This window comes from Malaclemys terrapin, chromosome 8 (genome assembly GCF_027887155.1).
Source record: "Malaclemys terrapin pileata isolate rMalTer1 chromosome 8, rMalTer1.hap1, whole genome shotgun sequence".
NCBI classification, from domain to species: Eukaryota; Metazoa; Chordata; order Testudines; family Emydidae; genus Malaclemys; species Malaclemys terrapin.
Window position 1 is genome coordinate 80614807 of NC_071512.1, and position 27750 is coordinate 80642556.

The 27750-nt window shown below is 42.1% G+C and overlaps 1 protein-coding gene across 1 annotated transcript; it reads right to left on the minus strand.

Annotated features, from left to right (window-relative positions):
- On the minus strand, window positions 1-27750 carry LOC128842051 (calcium-activated chloride channel regulator 2-like). Its single transcript, XM_054037716.1, has 14 exons — window positions 27551-27750; window positions 25866-26003; window positions 23776-23926; window positions 22005-22113; window positions 20748-20916; window positions 19521-19748; window positions 15301-15528; window positions 14058-14235; window positions 12335-12441; window positions 7811-8035; window positions 5744-6014; window positions 3161-3331; window positions 1698-1937; window positions 1-711 (listed from the first exon to the last, which is right to left on the minus strand). The coding sequence occupies exons 1-14, from the start codon at window positions 27716-27718 to the stop codon at window positions 299-301; spliced, it is 2796 nt and encodes a 931-aa protein (XP_053893691.1). The 5' UTR covers window positions 27719-27750; the 3' UTR covers window positions 1-298.

A 27750-nucleotide genomic window follows, 5' to 3' on the forward strand; every position in this document is an offset into this window, starting at 1 on the left:
AATAAATAAATATGTAACCAAGTGGCATAAAGCTTTAAGTGGCATAAGTTTAGGGTGTATGTATGCAGTACATACAATGTAGTTTTAATCTAACCTGGCCATTCAGGCATGCAGTTTACGTGCAGTATGACACTACTACTAAATCACAGCAGTTTCATATAGTTCTGCATTATGGCTTTACAATTATATACCCTTTTCTGTACTAGTGCAATTATTTTTATGTAGTTTTTGAAAAAAAAAAACAATCGAAACAGCTACTAGAAAAATAAGTAGACGTCATCCAAACTTTCACCTTAGGTTACAGTAGATTTGTTGCAGTTTCTGCGATAACCACTTTCTTCCTTTTTTTTAAAGCACATATGGTTGCACTTGTAATAAGGCAAACTGCTGTTATTAACCCGAATCCTAGCAACACTTTCCTTGAAATACTGTACTCAATATTACCAGTGAGATAATCCATTGGGGGAACAAACTTCACGGCTTGTGCTATATTAGATATATCAGAGTGCAGAGAGGCTTTATCAATGGCACGTACAGCCACATAGACGATGGTGATATTTTCTGTTGCAAAAGCTTCTGGTTTAAATACAAATATTTCCTTGTACCCAGCATGCTGAGGTGTCAAATCAGAAGTATTCACCAACATAGTTTTATCAAAGTTGTCTCTTAGTTCCAGAGGACTTTCACTTGTTCTTATTTCGTAACTTGCAGCTGAAAATGGAAATATGTCAACATAGATTATACCGAATGTATTTAACCCTGTAATTAAAACTGTTGATCTGTTCCTTTAGAAGCAGTCAAATTGTTAGCAGCACAAGTGAGTGTCTATTCCAGTCACCCTATTCAACCATCTGAACAGTGAAGGTTGCATGCTGGACAGATCCCATAACAGAACACTTGCTCTGCTAACTTGAGGGAGACTTGAGGAAGCACTTGTGAACTTGAAATCTCACTGAAGACAAAGATTCACGACATTGAAATTAATAGCCAGAATGAGCTAATTCTGTCCTCATCCAAAGCCTCACAGCCCTACCAACTTCACTTAATTCAGCCTAGAATGAAGTAGTAAAATTACAGTAAAATTACTGAGTCAAAGGCTTTCACTCTTCACTCCACTCTCTCCCTTCACATTTGGAGACCACATGGCTCCCTTCTGTGGCTGTTCAGAAACCAATACCACAATATTATGAAGGTAAAGCCTCCATCACAATTGCAAGCACCACTTTTGAAATTCTTTTAAAACCCATTGGCCTAATCAGTCCAAAATCACCCCAAAACCTGGAGTGAAATTCTGGCCCCATTGAAGTTAATGGCAAACTCCTATTGACTTCAATAAGATCGAATTCCTCCAAAATCTTTTGTATGCTGTGTTTCATGCTGAGTGACAGGAATGGCACATATAGGTCAGTTATGGGTAGCACACTGGTTCATAATGACTTTTTTTTCATACCAACACCGTAGAAATATTGGGTAAAAAATTTCAGAAAGTTTCTTCACTTGCTCTCATGCTTCAGAAGCGTGTTGGTTTGCACAGGCAAAACCTGTACTGATACTTAAAAAAAGGTCTGTTTTCTCTGTACAAAACGCTTGTGGTTGCAAGTTTTTGTGAGCACGGTTAAGCAGAGCCAGTGAAAATTTGTTTCAGTCACTGCACTTTCATTGCAATCAGATGACAAGCGACAAACCATCAAACATACCTTGCCCCTGGTCAAGATCATCCCCTGATGCTGTCCATGATAAAATAATCATATCATTGGCTGTTCTGGCATGAAGATCAATAATTTTACATGGTGGAAACACATCAGTATAGGGTCTAGTAGGAACTGCAGACATTATGAAGGAGCCTCCTGAGGCTGTTCTGCTGAAGCCACCTACTCTGGTTTCAATATCTTCATTACTGATGACGGAGGGTCTTGGTGGGTTCATCTGGATCTTACCTACAGACACATACCCACACACAAAAAAAACTAACATAAAACCTCACCCACAACTGGACTTGTCTCAACATTTTCACATTATGGAGCTCTGAAGATATAATGACCCCAATTCTGATCTCACCTATACTGCTGTAAATCAGGAATAAATCCATTGAACTCAAGTATCAGAGGAAAGCAACAGAGGGTCCTGTGGCACCTTTAAGACTAACGGAAGTATTGGGAGCATAAGCTTTCGTGGGTAAGAACCTCACTTCTTCAGATGCAAGAATTCTTGCATCTGAAGAAGTGAGGTTCTTACCCATGAAAGCTTATGCTCCCAATACTTCTGTTAGTCTTAAAGGTGCCACAGGACCCTCTGTTGCTTTATACAGATTCAGACTAACATGGCTACCCCTCTGATAAGTATCAGAGGGGTAGCCGTGTTAGTCTTTAAGTGCCACCGGACTCCTCATTGTTTTTGTGGCTGCAGACTAACAGATTTATTTGGGCATAAGCTTTCGTGGGTAAAAAACCCACTTCATGCATCTGAAGAAGTGTGTTTTTTACCCACGAAAGCTTATGCCCAAATAAATCTGTTAGTCTTTAAGGTGCCACCAGACTCTGTGTTGTTTCCATTGAACTCAGTGGTGTTGAGAGACCAGAATCACTCCATAGTATGTTCTCTGTATCTTCAAGAATACTGAATTAATGAGAATGAAAATAATACCTAAGTGAAGTAGTTGGTACTCAGCATAAAATGGTAAGTGTTTGACATTTGCTAAACCTTTATAACAATTCTGAATGTAAGTTGATTGATTATGATTTTCCAGTGCCATTGGGGTACATGGCACTTTACAGATGTAGAGGCAGGAGAACTACCAACATCTGCTTTTTTCACAGGCAAAACATAAATCCGTGTGGATTTATTCCTTCTAAGTTGCTATCTACATTACAAAAGTAGTGTTCTAAGAAATAATTATTTTAAACTTACTTTAAACAGGGTTTTAGCTACCCATTTTTTGCTTCTGTGTAGAAAGGGCAGAAATTAGTTAAAACAATTTCTGAAAAGCATCCAAAACTAATATCATCCAGCTGGGCAGATCCTTATACTTATGAAGATCTCTTAGCAAGGATGTCAATGCTCTAATGCCCTTTAACAGAGAGAATGTGATGCAGTTATTTATTCCAGTGTATCCACAATGGAGTTTGTTTTACATGCCTCACCCCGCATTACTCCATCTTACCATTTTCTATGTAACCGGGTATATACATAGAATGACTCCATGGCACTGTGGGGTGTGGTCTGACAGTCTTGTTAGCTCGTTGAACACGTACTTTTAAGTTGTATCTGCCATTTTCAGAGAAAGAATAGATGTACCTGGAATAGACACCGTCATTCTTGACAATGTCTGACCCTAGACATAAAAAACAACAAAATTAGCACAAAGAAATTACTGCATTAGTTAGTTCTTCATTGTTAGAAGGAAACTCAAAGACAGGGATGGAGACAAATTCTGCTCGGACTTATAGCCCATGCAACTCCATTGACTTTGGTGCTGTACAAAATCAGAAAATAATTTTGCCCAGGCTATTTATAAAGTGACCAAGAGAATGCAATCGGAAACTAGAAAGCTTGCTTATCACCCTGAGAGATACTGACTGAGCGAGCAGCTGATTTCTCAGCCTGGGAGAGTTAATGGATTTTCATCTCTTGGGCCTACTGATTCCCAGCATAGATGATCATACAACTATATCATTAAAGCCATGTGAGCCAAAGTCAGACCACTGTAAGAAAAAGGCCACAGAATCAAACCACAAAGACAATGATGCAAGTATTATGCTTTCAACAGGTAGGCACGGTTGTGCAGCTGGAGGGAGATCCAGGGAGGTCTTTATTAAAATTCTGCCAAAAATTGAAGGGACGTTGTGAGGCAATTGGTAGTGCCTGCTTTCTCACTGGTTATGAGAAAGAATAGATTCGTAATTCCCTCATACTTCCTTCCTGTAAGCATATATACACTTGGCAGTTGGTTGCATCGTAAAATTTTTATGGGAACCCTTGTTAATTGTTGGTAGCACTTCACCGTTGGCAGGTTATGACCTGATGTGAACTAGGACATGGATGGTGTTCTGTATTTGTAGTATAAAGCAATAAATAAAACCCTAGTTACAGCCTGTTCTGGAAGGCCTTGCATGCCAGCAAAAGACAGGCCACAGCACATTTGTTCCCCTGGCTATACACCATTAAAATTGCTGAAGATGCTAAAAAGCCAACTGCGAGTATGATTCAGTAAGGACTGGGAATGGCTGAGCCATTACAAACATTGAATCTATCTCCCCTTGTAAGTATTCTCACACTTCTTATCACACTGTCTGTACTGGGCTATCTTGATTATCACTTCAAAAGTTTTTTTTTTTTTTTCCTTCTTTCTCTTACTTAATTGGCCTCTCAGAGTTGGTAAGACAACTCCCACCTGTTTATGCTCTCTGTATGTGTGTGTATATATATCTCCTCAATATTTATTCCACTCTGTATGCATCCGAAGAAGTGGGCTGTAATCCACGAAAGCTTATGCTCTAATAAATTTGTTAGTCTCTAAGGTGCCACAAGTACTCCTGTTCTTTTTATGATTCAGTAGTAAGTGTAGTCACACAAACTGCATATAACAGATGACAAGTCAAGAGCACCATTCACATTAAAATATTTACATTTCCTGGGTGCCTCTCACATATAATCTGTGCTTTCAGAAACTGTTACAGCAGATTCAGTTGCCACACACTGCAGAAGCAAAAAGCTAAGTGTCCTTTTTGAAGCAACAGCTAGCTCCACTGAGGAAGATTTGAGGAGGTTGGGGGCAGGGAAATAAATAAAGGTCCAGACGAGAAGCTGAAAACACTTAGGTCTCAGCCCTACAAAGGGATTTTCAGGCATGGGCTCTTATTCCCACATGGAGTCCTAGTGACATCAACTGGATTCTGATAGGGGCCTTAGCTCTAAGGATGACAGCAATGAGTAAATTAAATAAGTGGTGGTGTAACTGGGATTAGATTCACCATAGCAGTAAATGCTAGATAATTATACAAAAGAAAACAATGTATAAGTCACCTCCCAATTTACAGAAATGTCAGTTAATAAAATTATGAAGTGATAATTACCGACTGTCTATAGAAAGCCTTTATAATAGGTATAGTGCAGCACAGAGATACACATCGCTTCACAAAATACATAGACAACGACTGATTTGTCAGTGCCTTGCACCTCACATAGTCATTTAAAGCAGTGCAAAGCAAATGTATAATGGGTGTAAATGGTACTAAAGCAGAATGGTGATGTTTTACACCACTTCACATAGATGCAAATGATTGCACCGGGTGCAAGGCACTGGAGAATCAGGCTCAAACTGTTAGCTCCTCAGGGCAAGAAACTTAAGGGCCTGATTCTGCAAAATACTTATTACTGAGAAGTAATGTGTGTTTGGCGTTATTGGCTTTATACTACAAATACAGAACACCATCCATGTCCCTCCATTTGAAGGGGAGTAGAAGACTGGGCCCTCACTCAAATACAGTATACACCAGAACTCTGTTAACACTTCAGTGGGACTATTCACACGCTTTTAATTAAGCGCATGCTGAAGTGCTTTACAGAACAGGGATCTAAACTAGGAGTAATTCTACTAATGTCAGTTGCATTCATGTAAGTGAGATTGAAATCAGGGCCAATATCTCTCAGCACGTTGTTTAAAAATCATACAATGCATTAGCAATTAAGATAGCCCTTTGATTTTATTTTGTAAAATTGCAACGTGTCACAAGAGCCTCCTTACCTGCACCATTGTCTAAAAGTTCCAAGATAAGTGGATCTCCAGTCTCTGGTTTGATAATAGCAGTTACATTTGCTCCAAGAATAGGTGAAAGCCCTCGACTGACTTGTGCATAAACAACCATCGATCTAGGGTATTCGTTTCTATCATTACTGATGTGGGCTTTCACAGTTATTGCAGGTATAGTAGAGTTTGCTGCTCGAGAAGTCACTGTCATAGTTAGAGCTTGAGGGGATAGGTGAGTATTCATGAGAGCGTAGGTCCACTCCCCAACCTGAAAAATAATATTTTAAAATTAAAGAACCCCCCTTTGATCAAGGATTTTAATTTTGGGCTTGATTCTGACATCCTTACTCGTGCTGACTACCTTACTCTTCCTATAGCCTCGTTTAAAATCACTGAGTAAATATTATTCTACGTGACTAAGAGTGACAGAATTTGTCAGAGAGTGGGATTTTAAAAAGCCTTTCACATGCGAGTCGTCTTTACTCATTGAAGTATTCTCCTTTGGCCTCAATGGATTACTTACAAGAAAGGGCTTCTCCTGTGAAGAAGGGTTTACAGATTCATGCCCTTCAGTGGTATAAAATTCAGCACCTCTAGTCTCATGGAGTCTGAGTGCTCAGAAGAATAATTAGGAAATGTATAAATTTTAACAAAAAGCTGATGCACTGGATGTCACTGTTTTAACAAATCTTGTTAGCAGCTTTAATATGCACTAATTTTGTGAGTGTTTCAAAAGGAATTACACACACTGGATTAGTTCAGTCTTCACATGCTCCTTTTAATCTTTGGAGATGTCTCTCTCCTTTTCCTTTATTCCTGAGCCTTTTAACTTGATGTTTTTAAAGTTCTTTTCAATTATGGCTTTGTAAATTTTAACAAATCATTTCAATCCTTTTGGTGCTACATATCAGACAGGGAAATAAAAAGGAAGAAAATGGACCCCCTGCATAGCAGTGAGGGGTTGGGAGATGTAGAGGTGAATTCTACTGTAAAGGAAGTGAAAATAAGATGCGTATAAGCTTTAAAGTCTCTTTTAAATCTAAAGAGACCCATTTTTCTGCTCAGTGGGTAAAACAAAAGGTTATGAAATTGCAATGTGGCGGAGTCATCATATCACACTCTGTTCAATTATTCCATATGTGATTACAATTTAAATAATTCATGTTTCACACATTGGTTATAGGCAGGGCCGGTGCTACCATTAAGGTGAACTAGGCGGTTGCCTAGGACGCCAAGATTTGGGGGTGCCAAAAAGCAGTGCCCCCAATTTTTTTTTTTTTTTTTTTTTTTTTTTTTTTTACAGCGTTCCTCCCCGAGCGCACTGTCGCCGCTCCACTTCTCTCACCTCCCAGGGTTGCAGCGCCAATCAGCTGTTTGGCGCCGCAAGCCTGGGAGGAGAATTAGAGCAGGGGTAGCGTACTCGGGGAGGAGGCGGAGCAGAGGTGAGCTGGGGTGGAGAGGTGCCACACGGCACCCCGGGCCGGGGGGGGGGGTGGGGAGCTGCTGTGGGGGTGCCTCAGGACGGGGGAGGAGCTGCCGTAGGGCTCCCCACCCCAGCTCACCTCTGCTATGCCTCCTCCCAAGCATGCCGCCGTCGCTGCTCCACTTTTCCTGCCTCCCAGGCTTGCGGCGCCAATCAGTTGTTTGGCGCCACAAGCCTGGGAGGAGAGGAGAATTAGAGGGGGGCTGCGTGCTCAGGGAGGAGGCGGAGCAGAGGTGAGTTGGGGTGGGGAGCTGCCGCGGGGGGGGGCGCCTCAGGGTGGAGGGGGGGTGGGGAGCTGCTACAGGGCTGGGGGGGACGCAAGGTGGAAGTTTCGCCTAGGACGCAAAACTTCCTTGCACCAGCCCTGGTTACAGGGCCACCCGGGGGGCGGGGGGGAGGGCAAGTGGGGCAATTTGCCCCAGGCCCCTCAGGGGCCCCCACGATAATATAGTATTCCATGGTATTGCAACTTTTTTTAATGGAAGGGGCCCCCGAAATTGCTTTGTCCCAGGCCCTCCGAATCCTCTGGGCGGCCCTGATTGGTTATGATCAAATGACAAAAGAGAGAAGTTAATTTCTACCTCTGCAATTCCTGGAATCTGGAGACGAGCTACCTGCAACACTGTATTAACCTCAAAGTCCTTATTGGTGTAGTTTTTTCCATTGGGATCAAGGAGAGTGATCCTCGGAGGTTCAGCAGTCTGCCATGTTACTACAAAGAAGGTATCCTTTCCTACTGTGCTATCAATAGACACTGTCCTACTAAACTGCTTATAGCTCTCAGTCCTTTCACCAGCACTTTCAATCTATCAGAGAAAAAAAAACCAAACAGAATTACTAGATAAAAAAAAAAAAGCGCATTTTGCCCCAGATAAGACCTTCCATTTTACCCTTAAAAATAAAATCTCATGCTTAAATAGGACAAAATACATATTAAGACATTTGTCTTCATAATTTTCCTCTTGTTCTGAGTATACTTCAGCAGTAATTCCACTGAAATCAGAGAAGTTACACTGGTATAAATGAAAGGATATTCAGGCCCAATGGCTTTCTTCCCAACATGGTGCACACAATTCTCTCTACTAGATGGAATTTCTGACAAGCTCAAATATATGTTGGGATGATCCAGTGAACATAGTGTACTTAGATTTTCAGTAAGCCTTTGAAAAAGGTCCCTCACCAAAGGCTCTTAAGCAAAGTAGGTAGTCATGGGATAAGAGGGAAGGTCCTCTTATGGATTAGTAACTGGTTAAAAGATAGGAACCAAAGTTGCAAAAAACTTTCCGTGGCTGTCTAAATATGGAGGAGTTGGTGTACTCATGTGATCTTTCACATAAGGTGAGTACTAGAGCTGGAAAAGGCCTCTCGTGTTATTAATTATTTGTTGAGTGCTGACAGAGAGCTCAGTGCGGTGCAAGGCATAAAAATAAAGACAGCTGGGAGGAGATAGGAGCCCATTCTTTGGGTGAGCCACAGTTCCTGGATGGGTCAGTGCTAACGAACCATTGAGAATAGCCCACTTCCACCTTTATTGAATTGGCTCGTTAGCATTGACCCCCCACTTGGTAAGGCAACTCCCATCTTTTCATATGCTGTGTATTTATTCCTCTCTACTGTATTTTCCACCCCATGCATCTGATGAAGTGGGTTTTAGCCCATTAAAGCTTATGCCCAAATAAATGTGTTAGTCTCTAAGATCCACAAGGACTCCTTTCAGAGTAGCAGCCGTGTTAGTCTGTATCCGCAAAAAGAAGAACAGGAGTACTTGTGGCACCTTAGAGACTAACAAATTTATTAGAGCATAAGCTTTCGTGGACTACAGCCCACTTCTTCGGATGCATATAGAATGGAACATATATTGAGGAGATATATATACACACATACAGAGAGCATAAACACGTGGGAGTTGTCTTACCAACTCTGAGATTCTGCGTGGACTCCTCCAGACGGTCGAAACAACAGACTAGATTTCTACATAGATTGCTTCCGTCACCGTGCAAAGGCTGAAATTGTGGAAAAGCAACATCACTTGCCACATAACCTCAGCAATGCTGAACACAACGCCATCTACAGCCTCAGAAACAACCCTGACATCATAATCAAAAAGGCTGACAAAGGAGGTGCTGTCGTCATCATGAATAAATTGGAGTATGACCAAGAGGCTGCTAGACAGCTCTCTAACACCACATTCTACAGGCCATTATCCTCTGATCCCACTGAGGATTACCTAAAGAAACTACACCATCTGCTAAAAAAAACTCCCTGACAAAGCACAGGAACAAATCTGTACAGACACATGCCTAGAACCCCAACCAGGGGTATTCTATTTGCTACCCAAGATCCATAAACCTGGATATCCTGGACGCCCCATCATCTCAGGCATTGGCACCCTAACATCAGGCTTGTCTGGTTATGTAGACTCTCTCCTCAGACCCTACGCTACCAGCACTCCCAGCTACCTTCGAGACACCACTGACTTCCTGAGGAAACTACAATCCATCGGTGATCTTCCAGAAAACACCATCCTGGCCACTATGGACGTAGAAGCCCTCTACACCAATATTCCACACAAAGATGGACTACAAGCTATCAGGAACAGTATCCCTGATAATGTCACAGCTAACCTGGTGGCTGAACTTTGTGATTTTGTCCTCACCCACAACTATTTCACATTTGGGGACAATATATACCTTCAAGTCAGCGGCACTGCTATGGGTACCCACATGGCCCCACAATATGCCAACATTTTTATGGCTGACTTAGAACAACGCTTCCTTAGCTCTCGTCCCCTAATGCCCCTACTCTACTTGCGCTACATTGATGACATCTTCATCATCTGGACCCATGGAAAAGAAGCCCTTGAGGAATTTCACCATGATTTCAATAATTTCCATCCCACCATCAACCTCAGCCTAGATCAATCCACACAAGCAGTCCATTTCCTGGACACTACTGTGCTAATAAGCGATGGTCACATAAATACCACCCTATACCGGAAACCTACTGACCGCTACACTTACCTACATGCCTCCAGCTTCCATCCAGGACACACCACACGATCCATCGTCTACAACCAAGCTCTAAGATATAACCGCATTTGCTCCAATCCCTCGGATAGAGACAAGCACCTACAAGATCTTTATCAAGCATTCTTAAAACTACAATACCCACCTGCTGAAGTGAAAAAACAGATTGACAGAGCCAGACGAGTACCCAGAAGTCACCTCCTACAAGACAGGCCCAACAAAGAAAATAACAGAACACCACTAGCTGTCACCTTCAGCCCCCAACTAAAACCTCTCCAGTGCATCATCAGAGATCTACAACCTATCCTGAAAGATGATCCTTTACTCTCACAGATCTTGGGAGACAGACCTGTCCTCGCTTACAGACAACCCCCCAACCTAAAGCAAATACTCACCAGCAACCACACATCACTGAACAAAACCACTAACCCAGGAACCTATCCTTGTAACAAACCCCGATGCCAACTCTGTCCACATATCTATTCAAGTGACATCATCATAGGACCTAATCACATCAGCCATACCATCAGGGGCTTGTTCACCTCCACATCTACCAATGTGATATATGCCATCAAGTGCCAGCAATGCCCCTCTGCCATGTACATTTGCGTAGAGACTGTCCGGTTTGGCCAAAGAATTAATGGACACAAATCTGACATCAGGAATCAAAATACTCAAAAACCAATGGGAGAACACTTTAACCTGTCTGGTCATTCAGTGACAGACCTGCGGGTGGCTATATTACAACAGAAAAACTTCAAAAACAGACTCCAACGAGAGACTGCTGAGCTGGAATTGATATGCAAACTAGACACAATCAACTCCGGTTTGAATAAGGACTGGGAATGGCTGAGCCATTACAAACATTGAATCTATCTCCCCTTGTAAGTATGCTCACACTTCTTATCAAACTGTCTGTACTGGGCTATCTTGATTATCACTTCAAAAGTTTTTTTTCCCTTAATTAATTGGCCTCTCAGAGTTGGTAAGACAACTCCCACCTGTTTATGCTCTCTGTATGTGTGTATATATATCTCCTCAATATATGTTCCATTCTATATGCATCCGAAGAAGTGGGCTGTAGTCCACGAAAGCTTATGCTCTAATAAATTTGTTAGTCTCTAAGGTGCCACAAGGACTCCTTGTTGTTTTTACTTGAAAAAGTTGCACCACCATAGCTATTTCAGTCAGGGGATGGGATATTTTACCAAAATAGTTATACCAGTACAATTGTAGTGTAGACTCAGTTATGCTGGTATAAAGGGGTCTTATACTGGGATAGCTTATTCCTTTTCCTGTGCAGGAATAGCTGTATCAGTATAAATACTTTTATACTGCTATATCTTCATCCACACTAGGAGGGTAGTTAAAGCAGCACATATTTTATCTGTACAGATGCCCATATCCAATTAAGCTAAGCTAATTTACACCAGCCGAGGATTGGGCCAAATTGTGTATTCACAATATTCTCCTTTTCTTATTGAGAGTCAATGTTCTAGTACATCCTACTCTTGGCAATCTATTTCCACACCCTTCTTTGCACACCGACAAAAGAAGCCCGTGGTGGAGATATTCCTGTCTCCTCTTGAGCCTCTGTTTGTATCACTAGGTGATATATGGTGCTCGGCTGAACCTGCTGCAAACCTTCACACACCTCCATATGAAGAAGTGTATGTGCTCTAGCATGTATCAGAGCTTGTGGTAAAATGCTAAAGCACAGCACATTGTACAAGAACTCAAAGTGGATAGACCAGTGCCTAGCACAAACTCAGCTAGGCCCAGCAGCTGTCCTGTAAAGGTGAGAGTGGTGGTCACAGCAAAGGGAGGGTTAGAAAAGTTTGCTGTGGGCTGACAGGTAGGAAAGATGCAAAGGGGGGAAAGAAGGGTTTGTGAATTGATCAAAACCTTACAGGAGGTTCAGTTCTTACTTTGCCTGAACTGGTTTGCCCATCCTTAATTACTACTTCCATGCCTCTTTCAAAATAAATGTATACAGCATAATACAAAAGTTTTACTAATGCTGCAGTGCTAGTCAATAAACTGGGAAACCAAAGCATTAAAACTGGTTACAAGACCGACCTGAATGGAATGACTGAAAGTATCTCCACTCCCTGATGAAATTGCGCAGAAACCATCAATTAGGTCATTGGAGTCCAGTCTATCTGAGGCAAAAAACGCTAAGCCCCCTGAAATAGAGTACAGTTGTTATTTTGTAATAGAAACTCAATTTTAGCTGTTGTACAGTCTTTTGACATACTTGATATATGAACCCAGATTTAACTGATATAGAATGAATTCGCCACAAGAATCTTAGCCCGATGTTTTCAAAGCAACATGAGGATTGCTACATAACAAACATGGACTTTAATAGTTGGTAACTAAAAGCTCTCCCACTGCTTTCAAAATAGGTCTCATCACAGTGACAATCTAAACGTACCATCTCCGAATGACTCTCTTGATTTTAAAAATCATAGTAGTCATTTTACATTATTTACAGGACGCATTCCAACTGCATTACAAACCCAATCCTCTAAGCCTTACTAAATGAGACAACTTGTGATGAAGGCTTTATGCATGAATAAGCATTACAGGACTGGATGCTGTTTAGACATTTAGGGCCAGGTTTCCAAAAGTGGCCTCATTTTTATGGACATCACAATTTTTTAGTGCCTAGTAGCTTTAAACATATTTGGCCTAGTTGTCAAAGGTGTTCAGCCCCCAACGGTCCTATTGATTTAAAATAGAGGTATGGGTGATCAGCACTTTCAAAGTGACTAATGATTTTGCATGCCTCCGTTTGTGAGTGCCCAGTTTAAAACAAAGGGCGATACTGGTGCCCTCACACATGCTGGCGAGTTCTTACATAATTAGACCCCTTGGCTTTAATAAGGCTATTTGTGTGAGTAGGGGTTAGACTATGCAACCCTAACCGTGTAATGATGGCTATGCAAAAATGAGGCTCCAAAAATTAATGTTCACTTTTGGAAACTTAGAACTTAGGCCCTGGATCTGACCTTGTAACATACATTCACATAGAATAGAATTCACCTTTGTAAAGAGGGCCAACACAAGGTCTACATTAAGTCCCATTTCAATCCTTGGAGTGGCCCTCCACACAAGGGTCAATTTCACCCATGACAAATGGTCCTTACTCATAGTTTGTCTCACTGATCTCGGGCATTTAAATGGTTGAGATGGAATAAGGAATTTTAAGCTTGAGGCTTCTCTATTCACTGAAATTCAATTTTCATTTTTATATTCTGCTAAAATACTCAGAGTCTAGCCAGGTAAGTTCGTTAAATAAGCCATCCAATCAAGGAACAGAAACGTTACCACATGACTTATGTATCTTACCAATGCAGCACAAAAATCACTATGTTAAATATTGGGAATGAACTGTTAGTGAGCAATTGTATAGGAATACAAAATTCGCAAATAATTTTGAATAATGTCTAAATGTGAGAGTCTTGAAGTCTTCTCATGGACGTTTCAAACAGAAAATAAAGAGGGAAAAATTGACAAACTACTCATTATGAATTATCATCAGCTCAGGTCTGCAAAAGCAGTATTCTTTAGTAGTAGTTCCTTCAGAGTACAGAGACACTACCTACATAGTAGCACAGATTGTTTGAGAGACAGCTACAACACTGCAAACAACCATAGATTGTTTAACCAAACACAAGAGGGACAGCTCCACAGTCAAGCAAACATCTACATATTTACTTAACTTTACTCTGTTTACTTTACTATTTGAGCCAAGAGTTTATAAGATTGGGGACATGGTTTGTAAAAATTTTTTTACCTGTCTCATGGGCTAATTGTTCAACTTCTTTAGCAGCAGATGGGCCAAGAGCAATGGTGTGAATGATTGATCCACTATTAATTACGTTAGAAAAGCATTCAATTATCCCACTGTCTTCTCCAGCTGTCAGTAATATAATTTCAGAACCATATATACTTCCATCTTGTTTTTTAATCACCTGATAATAAAGCACTAAGTATTAATATGAAAAAAATGTACGTTATATGCTCTGCACATACAGGTACAGGAAAATGGCATTGTAAGAGGAAGTATATCAAAGCAAACATAATGCAAGTTCTCTTATATTCATCAATTTCTCTGCATTTCGTATCCATTATGTGATGGAGTGAAGAAATAATATCAACTAAATTAAGAATGTCCTGTATAGGTAAACTTCAGAAGGAAAGAGCACAGGGAACCCCTTCAACATTACCCCCTTCCCAGTGTACTTGTGCAGGACACAAATATCATTAAATAGCATCCAGACATCTAGGCTTGATGTCTCTCAAAGTATTTCCAAATCAGATGTGCTCAGCTGTTTTTTATTATATTTATTTTTATCGATCATCCCTGCTAACTCTGAATGTCAAGCTGGATTCTTTCCTTTTAATTCATCATCCACCAGTAATAAAGATTTTGCTAGCCAAATTATGTCCTTGGCTAACCCCATGCAACATTCAGTGCATTTGCATAGGTGCAACTGATTGGAGCTGTTGATGCACAAGAAATAACGGAATTCCACTCACTCTTCCAGCTGTGTTGACCCTGTAGGTCAAACAGGAGTAAAAAGGAATTAAACTGTATTTTAGTCATTAGTGTTGGCAGATAGGATCCTGAGTACACACACACACACGGAGCAGGTCTGCAGAGTAAGAAGTGCCATTGCTGTTTAATCACTTATCAAAGCAGAACTGCACTTTCAATAGTAGATGAAAGAGTTTTGGAGAGTTCAGAAACTTTTCCTTTGGGTGATTTCTAGTGCTAAAATTGCATGTTAAAATACAGATCATTAAATCTATGAAAGAAAGACTAGGCAATGTAAACTAATTAAAGGAAAGTTATTTTTTTAACTAATACCCTCCCTTGAAATATCCAATTTTATTAGTTATATTTAGTAGGTTGTAAATGTATTGTATGTATAGTGGAAAACCAATAAAAATTATTTAAAACAATATAATCAGACTCCATTTGATATAGCGACAAAAACCCAGAAATGTTCATAATTAGTGACTTCACAATTCACCTCAAATCCCAGCTGCAGACCCACACAAATGTTTGTTCCTCCACTAGGTGCAGCAGTAGGTAAGTAAGAAGCAAGCTGTTTCCTTATGTCCTTGTTGACTATTTGACGCAAATGACTTCTGATTTCTCCTTTGTTACTGAAGGTGACAATACCAACATAAGAATTATCTTCAACAACTTGCAGTAGATACAATTCTGCTGCCTGACGCAATCGATTGATCCGATCATCCTATATATAAAAAGTTCAAAGCAAACAGTGCTATTAATAATTCGCAATAATGAAACCAGGCACCTCTGCTGAAAAGAACAGCATCTTAGAGAAAAACAGCATAAAATACTGCATATTCAAAAACTAGTTTCAATTTAGAATAAAAGGTGCCCGTGGACAGGCTCTGCATGCCCTACCAACTATTTAAAATTACAAAACCAAAATGTACAGATCAATCAGCTTTACCTAGCAGTAGCATAGTCAAATTCTAAAACCACCTACATGAGCCTATACTCCAAATTCCTTGACCTCTCTTCAAAGGCTGGATGAAACAAATGAGCCCTGCAGTATGAAGTCTGGTACAGGATCATCTACACAGGCAATGCCCCTTCCGAATCAATGGAAATCACAGAGCTGGTAACAGCCCTGGTTCAGCTGGAACAGGCCTAGGTATTTACAAATGGTCCCAGCCAGCGGCTGTCACGTTCAATGAAGAAAAGTCAGTTAGATTGAATAAGAAACTTGCTAAGGCAATATCTGATCAGTGGAAGGGAAGTTACGGTAGAGGGCTGACCAGTGGGCTGATTGCAGGAAAACAGCTCTATTACAGCTCAGGATTCCTACCTGTAGCAGGCCAGTTAAACTGTGAGAGTTTCTGAGAGAGAAAATCAGTTAAGATGGGAAGGAATTCCTTTCTTGATTGGAAGCAAAAAATGGGACCCTAAGGGATTAAAAGAACCCCATACTTCCTTGTAATTCAATGGGCATCTTCTATCAAGATGGCAGCTGACCCTTCTCCCTCACACACAAACACTGGGGGAATAGATTCCCAGGCAAGGTTTTCTGGGATTTGTAATTCTACTTTATTACAATTAGCAGTGATATAGGAGTATTGTGGCACTGTCTATTGGCCCCAGTCAGAAAGCAGGGCCCTGTGCTAGTACGCACCCTATATGCCTAACACAAAGACAGTTCCTGCCCCCAGCAGAACTTACAATCTAAGCATAGTATGAGAAACAAAAGATGTATAGAACAGACAGACAGTGGGAACACAAGGTAATGGTGAGAGGAGTATAGGTAGTGCTAGCAGTCAGGAAGGCCAGACTGCTACAGCTCTCAGGGCATATTTACACTGCAGCTGGCGGCATGTTTCCCAGCTCCAGTAGGCAGACTGGCTGAGCTAGCACACTAAACATAGCAGTGTAGCCAGGGGTAGCTAGGGTTGCCAGATGTCCGGTTTTTGACTGGAACACCCCCCCGTTAAAAAGGGACCCTGGTGGCTCTGGTCATCATAGCTGACCGGGCTGCTAAGGCTCCCTGCTGGCCCTGGCTCCACGTGGCTCCCGGAAGCAGCCGGCATGTCCGGCTCCTCGGTGCAGGGAGCGGCCAGGGAGGATCTGCATACTGCCCCTACCGCGAGCACCATCCCCGCAGCTCCCATTGGCCGGGAACCACGGCCAATGGGAGCTGCAGGGGCGGCTCCTGCAGACATAGGCAGCACACAGAGCCACCTGGCCACCCCTGCACTTAGGAGCCGGACATGCTGGCCACTTCCAAGAGCTGCTCCAGGTAAGCGCTGCCCAGCTGGAGTCCACAACCCTAACCCCCTCCTGCACCCAAACTCCCCAGCCCCAGGTCGGAATCACCTTCTCACCCAAACTCCCCCCTGGAGCCTGCACCCCAACTCCCTGCCCCAGCCCAGAGCCCCCCCCCAAACCCCTCATACCTGGCCCCACCTCCAGAGCCCACACCCCCAGCCAGAGCCCTCTTCCCCTCCCACACTCCAACACCCTGTCCCAGCCAAGAGATCCCCCTTACACCTGGATTCCTTCATTTCTGGCCCCACCCCAGAGCATACACCCCCAGCCAGAGTTCTCACCCCCTCCTGCATCCCAATCCCGTGCCCCAGCCTGATGAAAGTGAGTGAGAATGAGCGATGGAGAGAGTGGGGCTAGACTGAGCAGGGGTGGGGCAGTGCTGTTTGGTTTTGTGCAATTAGAAAGTTGGCAACCCTAGGGGTAGCACAGGTCAGGCTAACAGCCCAAGTAGGTACTCAGAGTGTCTGGGCAGGTTTGCACTCAAGTCACTAACCTTGAGCGGTCACATGTGGTACTTCCAGCTACACTGCTCTGTTTATTATGCTATTTGGAGCAGAGCTTGCACATGTCTCTCTACCTAAGATGGGAAGCACTCTCCCAGTGTAGATGTACCCTTGGAAGAAATGGTGGCCTGTTCCAGCAGCCCCCCACTGGCAGGAGAGAGCCCAAGAGAATGGCAGCAACCATAAGTGGGAGCCTGAAAGAATAGAATGTGTTAGAAGAGTTCTGTCTAAAAGCCATGTATATCTGCCTATGTCAGTCGGTCTCAACCTGCGGCCCAATCAGCCCACAGCTGCAGCCCATGTGACATCCTCAGGGCTATACAGGTAGTATCGGATGTGGCCCACATAATACAATGAAAGCCGCCCACAGTGATAAATAGGTTGAGAACCACTGCTATATGCAGATAGCTTATATATAAAGGGCTTCCTAGCTGAGCGATTTTAACAGGCGGAGCCACCTGAGGGCTAGAAGTGGGGCTTAATTTCTGCTTCAAAAGATTTCTGAAGCAGAATTTTTTCCCACCTTTTGGATCCAATTACATCCATAACCTGGAAAATGAGGCAATGGGTCACACATTCTAAATCCAAACATAGCCAACGTTTGAACGGGTTGGGGCCAGGAAGGTTATACAGGAGAGTACTGGTTTGGGTTCCTGTTTATTTGGGGGGTAAAGAGAAAAGGAAACATTTCTAAAAGTGACCTTCGATCTTAAGTGTCTCAGTGTCCGGAATCCAACTTGAGACACTTTGGGCCTGGTTTTGGTAGATGGCAAGCACCCATTGAAATCCAAGAGAATTTGTGACTTCTCAGCACGACTAACAATATCTTGCCTAAAGCGGACACCCAAACACTGAGGCACCCAAAATCAGAGGCTAACTTTGAAATTTTTAACAGTTTTCAGTCTTCGAATTTCATTCTCCCATCTAGGACTTTGCATCCCTGCCCTTCAACTGGGGCTGGAGGGCTGGAAGCAGCCCCCACCCTGTGGCTTGGGGGGGGGGAGGGGGCTGCAGCTGGGCTGTGAGTCCCTGTCCAGGAGCTGCAGCCAGCTTGGGAGCAGGAGCTGTGCACTCCCTGTGGCTGCGTCCCCTGCTACGTCCCAGCCCCACGGCTTCCACCAGGGGCTGCAGCGGGGACCATGCACGCCCCCTCGCTACATCCCAGGGCCATGTGCCCTCCCCCATTGCAGTTGGGGCTTGGCAGGGGCTGCAGCCCCAGCCACGCACCCCTGTTTCACAACTGCAGCCAGCTCTAGAGCAGGGGCTGCGTGCCCCCCCCCCCCCCCGACTGCACACCTCCCACCCCCGCTGTGCCCCAGCCCTTGGCTTGTGCTGGGAGCTGCAGTGGGGACCATTCTGCAGCTGGAACTGCATGTCCCCGCTGGCAGCTGCAGAGGGAGCCATGTGTCCACAGGCCGCAGCTTCCCAGGGCTGCTGCCGGGGGCCTGCCACCAGGGCTGCACACTCCTATCCTGCACGCCCCTCCGTAGCTGTGCTCCCCCGCTGCAGCCACTAGAACCGGAGCTGTGCCCCGCGCTATGGTTGGGGGGGGGGGGGGGGGGAGGACTCGGCCTGTGGGTCCCCCCAGGACTCCATTCCTCCCCCCTACTTTTAGTAAAGTCACAGACAGGTCACGGGCTCCATGAATTTTTGTTTATTGTCGGTGACCTGTCCCTGACTTTTACTAAAAATAGCTGTGACTAAATCTTAGCCTTAATAATCACCACCATACATGTTTTGTTGTTGTTTTTTAAACACGTGCACATGCCCCCACCCACCCCATGACAGGATTGAAAATTGTCAGCAAAAAGTAACTCCTGGTTAGTATCGATAAGGTGTTTGAATGCATAATGTAAACAAGTCAAATGTGTTTACAATAAACAGATAGAAATATTTCTGAGGGACAATTTACCCAATTCATGCTGTGGGAAACATCAAGAACTAAACAGATCACTCTGTCTCTCTTCTGTAGCAATGAGAAGGTAGGAGGAGGTGGGAGGCTGGTGTCGGTCCTTGGAAGGGTGTTATTAAAGTCCATAGAGCTTATTATTACATCCCATGTACTTCTATAGTCGCACATTCTGTTTTGCAGATTGGGAGCTTCTCTATTATGGTTACTTTCATTACAAAATTCAACCACCTAAAAGTGGGAAACAAATAAATAAAGGCAGCAACACAAGAATACAAATACTGATGTAAGAAAAATAATAATTTGGACTTATATAGTGCCTTTTACTACAGGAGCCAGGAGCACTTTCAGTTAGTTAATTTTATTATATCTGTTTTACCAACACAATAACTGAGGCACTGACACAGGTTAAATGAGCTACCCAAATTAACAGCAGAGTGAGGCACAGAACCTAGAAATTCTCTCTCGCAGTCACATGCCCAATCCACTAAGCTATTGCAGCCCCATAGAAAGGCCTCTAATCTAATATTACTGCTTAGGCAGTGTTTCCCTCTCATGTCCAGCATGCAGGTGCCATGTAAGAAGTATAATTTAACCCATCATGAGTAAGACGAAAATCTGAACCCAGTCCTTATTTACGCAAAACTCCAATGAAAGTCACTGGAATTTTTGCTTGAGTAAGGATTACAGAATTTGCCCCTGTGGAAACAACAATATTGCTTATATGATCCTAGTTTAGTGACATCCACAAATGCATACAATGTACATTTCTATAATGGTTTGAAAAGTAGAGTCTGATTTGTGAAATATACCAGGGGTCCAAAAGATATTCTAGATTTTTATTATGGACTGTCATATATAATTGAGACATCATTATATAGGAAACAGTTCAGCATTCATTGGTAGAAATGTTTTTAATACACTGCTACCTTGATATAATGTGACCCGATATAACACGAATTCAGATATAACACGGTAGAGCAGTGCTCTGGAGGGGCGGGGCTGCGCACTCCAGCAGATCAAAGCAAGTTCTATATAACACAGTTTCACCTATACCACAGTAAGATTTTTTGGCTCCCGAGGACAGCGTTATATCGAGGTAGAGGTGTAGTTTGTTTACTGAGATAAAGGTTAAAACAAACTTAGCATTTGTAAAAGGAGAATAAAGTGTAATATTTGCAACTGGAGAGTGGCTTGTAGAAAAATCTATTTTTCTGTGATTATACTTACAGATGATAAGCTTTGCATGTACATTATTGATGACTTTACAGTTTGAGTTCTCTCAGGAATAAATGCACATCCTTCCTTAAAAAGTCCCGTCAGCTGATTAAGGACACAATTTCCTTCAGTGCAGGATTTTTTTTCACAGACATAGATCCCTGCAAGGTCAGATGTACACCTGGGAATGAAAGAATATTTATAATTTAGAACTTCCTGACTGGAATTAGGCCCCAATTATGGGCATGAGTGGAGCACTGACTTTAATGACACAGTTGTCCACTGGGCAGAGCCTAATTGCAGGATCATGGCCTTAATGAGTTACACACAATTAATGTGTTTGAAGAGATATTTTTTGTAGAAATGTATTCCATACACAAGGGAGAACCAGTTCTACTATTTTTTGATTTCTCATTCTAATTAGTCATTCTAATCCATTGAATGAATCAAAAATATTAATCTTGCAGAATTTAGTCTTGCTTTTCATGTATTTCATGGTTAATACTTCATTCTGAAAAGTGACTGTCTTAAAATGGCTTCATGTGGATTTATGGTTATAGTCTCTCAATGACTTGCAGATAAAATGTGCTAGTTTTAACAAGTAAAAACATGTTGCTGTTTTTTCTAATGTCCAGCCCTGGCATATGGGAAGAGCGGCAGCATGGAGAAAAAAGATGAAACAGAGACAAGCCCACTGGGTGAGAGCAGGTCACGTAGCAGTGATGGTATCAGTTCTGAGGCAGAAATGATAGAGAAGGTGAGGAAAAACTAGCCCAGCAAAAGAAGCTCTGGAAGAAAGAATGAGGCCTGTAGAATACTGGGAGGGATTAGAGGAGAGAAGACAACTAGGAAAATGAAAAGAGGAAAAGGAGGCAGCAGAGAAAAGGGACAGGCAGCTGACAGACAGCCAAATAGATGGGGTGACAGGAAAGGGAATTGCTGAACATCTGCCTCTCCAGATTGAGAGCAATTCTGAGTCTACAGGAACAATGCAGAGAAAATCAGGCTCAGTGTCTTTGACAAATCACTAATCACAAAAGTGTTAAGAGAGGAAAATGCAATGTGGAGCAAGGAAAGATAATAATTAATGCAATTCATATGAACTAATTGCAATGTAGGTAGGATATTTTTATGTGGGGTGAAATAGGCACCAAGAAAAAAAGAGACACTTGAGAAGTTTACAGAAACAAACCAGATTTGTACCCTACTGAAACCCATATTTCTAAAGCCGATCAGAACTGGAATTTAAAAAAGAGTAAAATAACTTACCTTGTAACTTTAACTTGATTTTGTCCCGTTATATAGAAAGGCTTTTCATTATTATACTCGTCAAATACCCCCCATCGAAGGTGGGCCCATTCATGGACAAAAACTCTGCCTGTGGGAATAGTACATGGAAACTTAAGGGGTACTGTAAGATGTATTCTAGTTATTTGTCTGTACAGATCACTGTACATAAAACCAACCAGCAAAGATGTATAGTAACTGTCAGAATTTTTGACCAGCAAATCCCACTGTGGAACAGTAAGAGAGGGTGCTCAATATTTTTCAAAATAAATAAATAAATAAAAATCAAGCCATTTATATTGGTGCTTAAATATGGCTAACGTTAGACACTCTCACTTGAAAACCTTGGCTTTTATTTCTTTGAAAATTACTATCTAACTTTACTATATATTTGGGCTTGCACTAAACCTATAGTGACACAGATGGGCAATGAGGTTTGTTTTTGTTTTTTAATATGCATTGAAATTATAGGAAGGTGCACAATGAACCGTAATTAAAGACTTAAGGTTCCTGGTTCCTTGATTTTCTTTTAGGTGAACTGAGTTCTTTAGATGCCAAGGGAATGGGGCAAAAGCAAATCCCTATAAAATTTTAACATAGGGTTTGCAAGTAGTCCTTGCTAGAGAGACATCTGTGAAACATTTGCAGCAAAGGGTTCAACTATGCAATTTTCCATTTTTTTCATTTTATTATGAATTCAGACATGGTACTTGCATGCAAATTTTGCACATATTTTCCCCTGAAAATGGGCCCATTGCCGAGATAATTTGGATTTGAATTTTTTTGAATTATTTGATGGAAAAAAGTCACTGAAACTCACAGAAAAGTTAAATCTCTCAGTCAATCTCTCTGCAATGGGTACTCACTCATCCCCATGCTCATCATGTGATGTCTGTGTTTGGGGAGCAGTCTTACCCAAAGTGAAATGGAGAAAAGTTTTCAATCATTTCCACAGTTTTCAGACACCATTATTCAATTGACAGACTTTCTTAAGAAAATAATTGCTCAAAAAGCAAACAAAACAAAAAACAACAACCCAAGTTCAACTTGGGCTCTAATTAGATATCACAAGTGGTTGCTGTGTTATTGTAGCCATCTTAGTCCCAGGATATGAGAAAGACAAAGTGAGTAAGGTAACTTTTACTGGACTAACTTCTTTTGGTGAAAGAGACAAGTTTTCAAGCTCCTCAGAACTCTTTTTCAGACCTGAGCTAAAAAGCTTGTCTCTTTTACCAACAGAAGTTGGTCCAGTACAAGAAATTTCCTCACCCACCTTGTCTCTGGATTTCATCATGTCATATGATTTTTAATAGGGATAGTACAGGTATATTTAAGCATGCCCTGCTGCAGCGAGAATAGACTAGATCTATGACCTCATGTACATTTCTATGATTTTTTTGGCCACACATTTGAGGAGAGGTAAACTTGGACTATTGTATAGCTACTCTACATAAAGTGTATTTTGGGGCAGGGGAGAAATATCTCAATCCTGCAAAGTGTTGAGATCCCAATAACCTACTTCACAGTGGTGTGAGGCTTTATTAATATTAGTAAAGCACTTTGAGATCTTCAGATGGAAGGAGCAATACAAGTACCAAGTATTATGACAACTCTTGGCATACTTCGTAATTGCACTTCTACATGCGTGAAAGTGACAGCAACTATTATACAGAGAGTCCTCATAGATACACCTCTTTTGCTGAACACAAAGGAGAATAAAAACAGAAAATTAAGAATGGTTTAGTAAATTTACCTCGTGATCCATAGACATCAATCAAATAATCATTTACTAGGAAGTTAGGTGTGAAATGAATATATTTTCCCATGTTTCCACATTCTCCATATTGTAGGGTATATGGCTCATCTCCATGTTTCCAATAAGGAGCAGCAACTATGACCTCTGCCTAAAATTACAAAAATGTCATGTTTAATTAATTAAGTGTCGTAATATTTTGTTCTATGTAAGTACAGCATCTAGCACAGAGGGGTCCCGGTCTGTGACTGGGACCCTTAAGTGCTAGTACAATACAAATCATAAAAACATTTTGGGTCTGACTTTCATTTACACGAAGACCACATTACACCTTTCTGGAGAATAAAGGGGCCTTAAAGAGGAAGAAAATTACATTTATACTCATACTCCGGCCTCCTTACGTGACTAAAGTGTGTAAAATGGCCTTAAGGTAAATAAGAATCAGTCCCTGTACATATAGCAATAAACAGAGACACCATGGTCCAGCAAATACTTTTATAACATGTTCAGTTTTCTTGATCATACTCTTTTCATAAGAACGGCCATACTGGGTCAGACCAAAGGTCCATCAAGCCCAGTATCCCGTCCTCTGACAGTGACCAATGGGAATGAATAAACAGGTTATCATCAAGTGATCCATGCCCTGTCACCCAATCCCAGCTTCTGGCAAACAGAGGCTAGAGACATCATTCCTGTCCATCCTGGCTAATAGTCATTGATGGTCCTATCTTCCATGAATCTATCTAGCTCCCTTTTGAATCCCGTTATAGTATTAGCCTTCACAACACCCTCTGACAAGGAGTTCCAGAGGTTGACAGAGTGTTACGTGAAAAAATACTGTCTTGTGTTGGTTTTAAACCTGTTACCTATTAATTTAATTTGGTGGTCCCTTGTTCTTGTACTATGAGAAGGAGTAAATAACACTTCCTTTTTTACTTTCTCTATACCACTCATGATTTTATAGACTTCTATCATATCCCCCCTTCATACTTGTTTCCTTTCTAGTATGTAGCCAGTTTCTTCCTTTCAAAAGTGCTATTTTACACATTCTATCGCTCTGTGACAGTAGAAACACATTAACTTATTTTGGAAATCATTTTAACATTATTTTTGCCCAATATTGATAACCTTCATTCAAATAATTAGCTAAACAAGTTTTTCTTTATTTTTCTCTAATATTTTCTCCCAAGTCAGAAAACATATGCCAAAAGTAATGATCAGTGAACCTTTTTCTTTGTGAGCCCCCGCTCAGCGCTGCCAACATGCTATTAAAACTCCCTGGCACACCTGTGCCACAATAACTGTTTTTCTCCATATAAAAGCCAGGGCCAGCATTCGGGGGTAGCGAGCATGGCAACTGCCCAGGGCCCCATGCCACAGGTGGCCCTGTGAAGCTAGAGTTGCTCAGGCTTCAGCTTCAGCCCCTGGTGGTGGGCCTTGGGGCCCTGCGCTTTGGCTTTCTTCCCTGGGCCACAGCAGATCTAACATTGGCCTTGATTGGTGGTCCCCCCTGAAATCTGCTCATAACCCCCAGGGGGCCCTGGACCCCTGGTTGAGAATCACTGCTGTATAACACTGGTAGGGCAGATTGCCCCAACAGTTGGTACAGGCAACTTCAAACAAAAACATTCAGAGAATCTCTGGGTTTAATGCTATCCAGAAGCATGAAGGAATGTGCACAAACTACATATTTAAGGTGGATTTACAGAACAGCAAGCCTGCCCACTGGGTGACTTTTTACTTGTGAATACTGATATAGTCCAGAGGTTTTGTAGGTAAGCAGCATCCTCAGCTGGAGATAGGATAGTCAAGGGGAAGTCAAATCCAGAAATGCCTTAATGAGTCTTCATTCTTGCCATCCAAATAGTCAAGAGTGAAAGAAGGGGGCAAGAAGAGGAGCAGACAGCAGGGCCTTGGTGCAGTGACGTAGCTTTTGTACACTGGGGAGGAGGAGTGTGTATCTGGCATGGGGAGGGGAGAGACTCAGTGGTGGAAATGGATGTTTAATGTCCATAGGGTAAAAGGAACATTTGTTTTTAAAACATGCTTATGATGGTACTTCAGTTTCTAAGACAGGCTTTAAATATTACCTTTTCATATGACTCATGTTGTGGTTTCCCATAACCGTTTGCTTTCCATGTAGCAGGTATTAAAATCTTTATATTCTGGAAATAGACTCTTCTTTGTGTAGCATTGAACAAATAAAAAGAAGCTTCAGTTATCATTTCCTAGTAATAAAATGAAATTAAAAAATTACAGTAAACTTACTGGTTTCAGAGTAGCATCCGTGTTAGTCTGTATCCGCAAAAAGAACAGGAGTACTTGTGGCACCTTAGAGACTAACATTTATTTGAGCATAAGCTTTTGTGGGCTACAGCCTACTTCATCGGATGCATAGAATGGAACACACAGAAAGAAGATATTTATACATACAGAAAACATGAAAAGGTGGAAGTAGCCACACCAACTGGAGTCACTGGGGCATTAGGTTAGTGGTGTATGTTACTATGCGCAGCGAGAGCTGTAGAAAAAAAATTACTGGATAATCAGAAGAAAAAAATAAAATACTTCACCTTTTTATAGTGTTTTCATCCAAGGATTGCAATGTGCTTTACAAATGTGAATTAACTCCCACACCACCTTTGTGAGGTTCGACTAAATGTTGTTACTGTCACTTTACAGGCTGATAAGCTGAGTCACATAAGGGTCGTAACAAGGCTAGAGAGAGAATCAGTGTCAGAGCCAGAAACGGAGATCTGATTCTTGCACCTCAGCTTCACCCACTAGTCAAATCATCTTTTGGTGATAAATACAATTGCAAACAATAAAGCGTAACGTGTGTAACCTGCTGGTATAAACGATGCTTGAACAATCTCACTTAAGCTCAGTTTTAATGGGACAGGTTAAACATACATACTGCACTGGACTTGTCTGGCCAATTACAATTGCCATAATAACTTTCACAATATCAGTCAGGAGTGGAACTAGGAGAACAACTTGCTTTGGAGCTGTTACTGCAGATTCCCTTTCATGTTGAAACTCTGGGCCTGTTGAAGGCCACACCTTCTTAGATGAACACCTGGATATTAATGTAGCAGCAACATGCTAGCAAAATACTAAATGCATTGTAGACTCACAGAGTCTCTAAGGCAAGAAGGGACCATTGTGATTATCTAGTCTGACCTCCACTAAAACACAGGCCATAGAACTTCTCCGCTATGATTCCTAGAGCAGATGTCTTAGAAAAATATCCAATCTTTATCTAAAAAAATTGTTATACCCTATGTCCTTGGGCAGATGCCCAGCTTCAGCAGGGCCACCCCACATTCATTATTTGAATCTTGACAATAACTTCATCAATAGAAACAGAGTTAGTGGGGTGTTACTGCACATAGCTTTTTAAAAAATACCCATCGCCATTAATATCAGGAGTTTGCTTCATTCCGTGAGCTTGCAACAAGGAATTCCTTGCAGCTTTCAGTGAAAAACACTTTGTGAAAACCTAGCGGGGTCAGACTCTTTTTAAAAAACCCTCAAGCATTTCTGCAGCCCACAAGGGAAGGTGAAGGAGAAGGCCACAGGGGGTGTAACCAAAGTGAGACTGTGTGCCAACAAACGGACTATTCCAGCCCAGCATTGCACTGGCTTGCTTCTGCCTTATTGAACTGGTGCTACTCACGGGGGTGAGCTGTAGGACGATTCAAGCTGCAGGGAAGCCGGTTTGTATTGCAGGAAGAGCTCGAGCGGAACTGAGACCTCACGTGGGGCCTCTTACCTTGATGTTTGCGAGGAGTTTCTGGTCTTCGGGCACCCGCGGGTTGATCGCAACAAGTAGCCCATCGTAGCCATTGCCCTGCAGCTGCACTGCAGCGCCCCGGGCGGCCGCCAGAGTGAGCAGCGTCAGCAGCCAGCCTGCAGCAGCCGCCCCGTCTCCGCAGCTCATCCCGCAGGCAATGGGGGACTCGGACCCCGCAC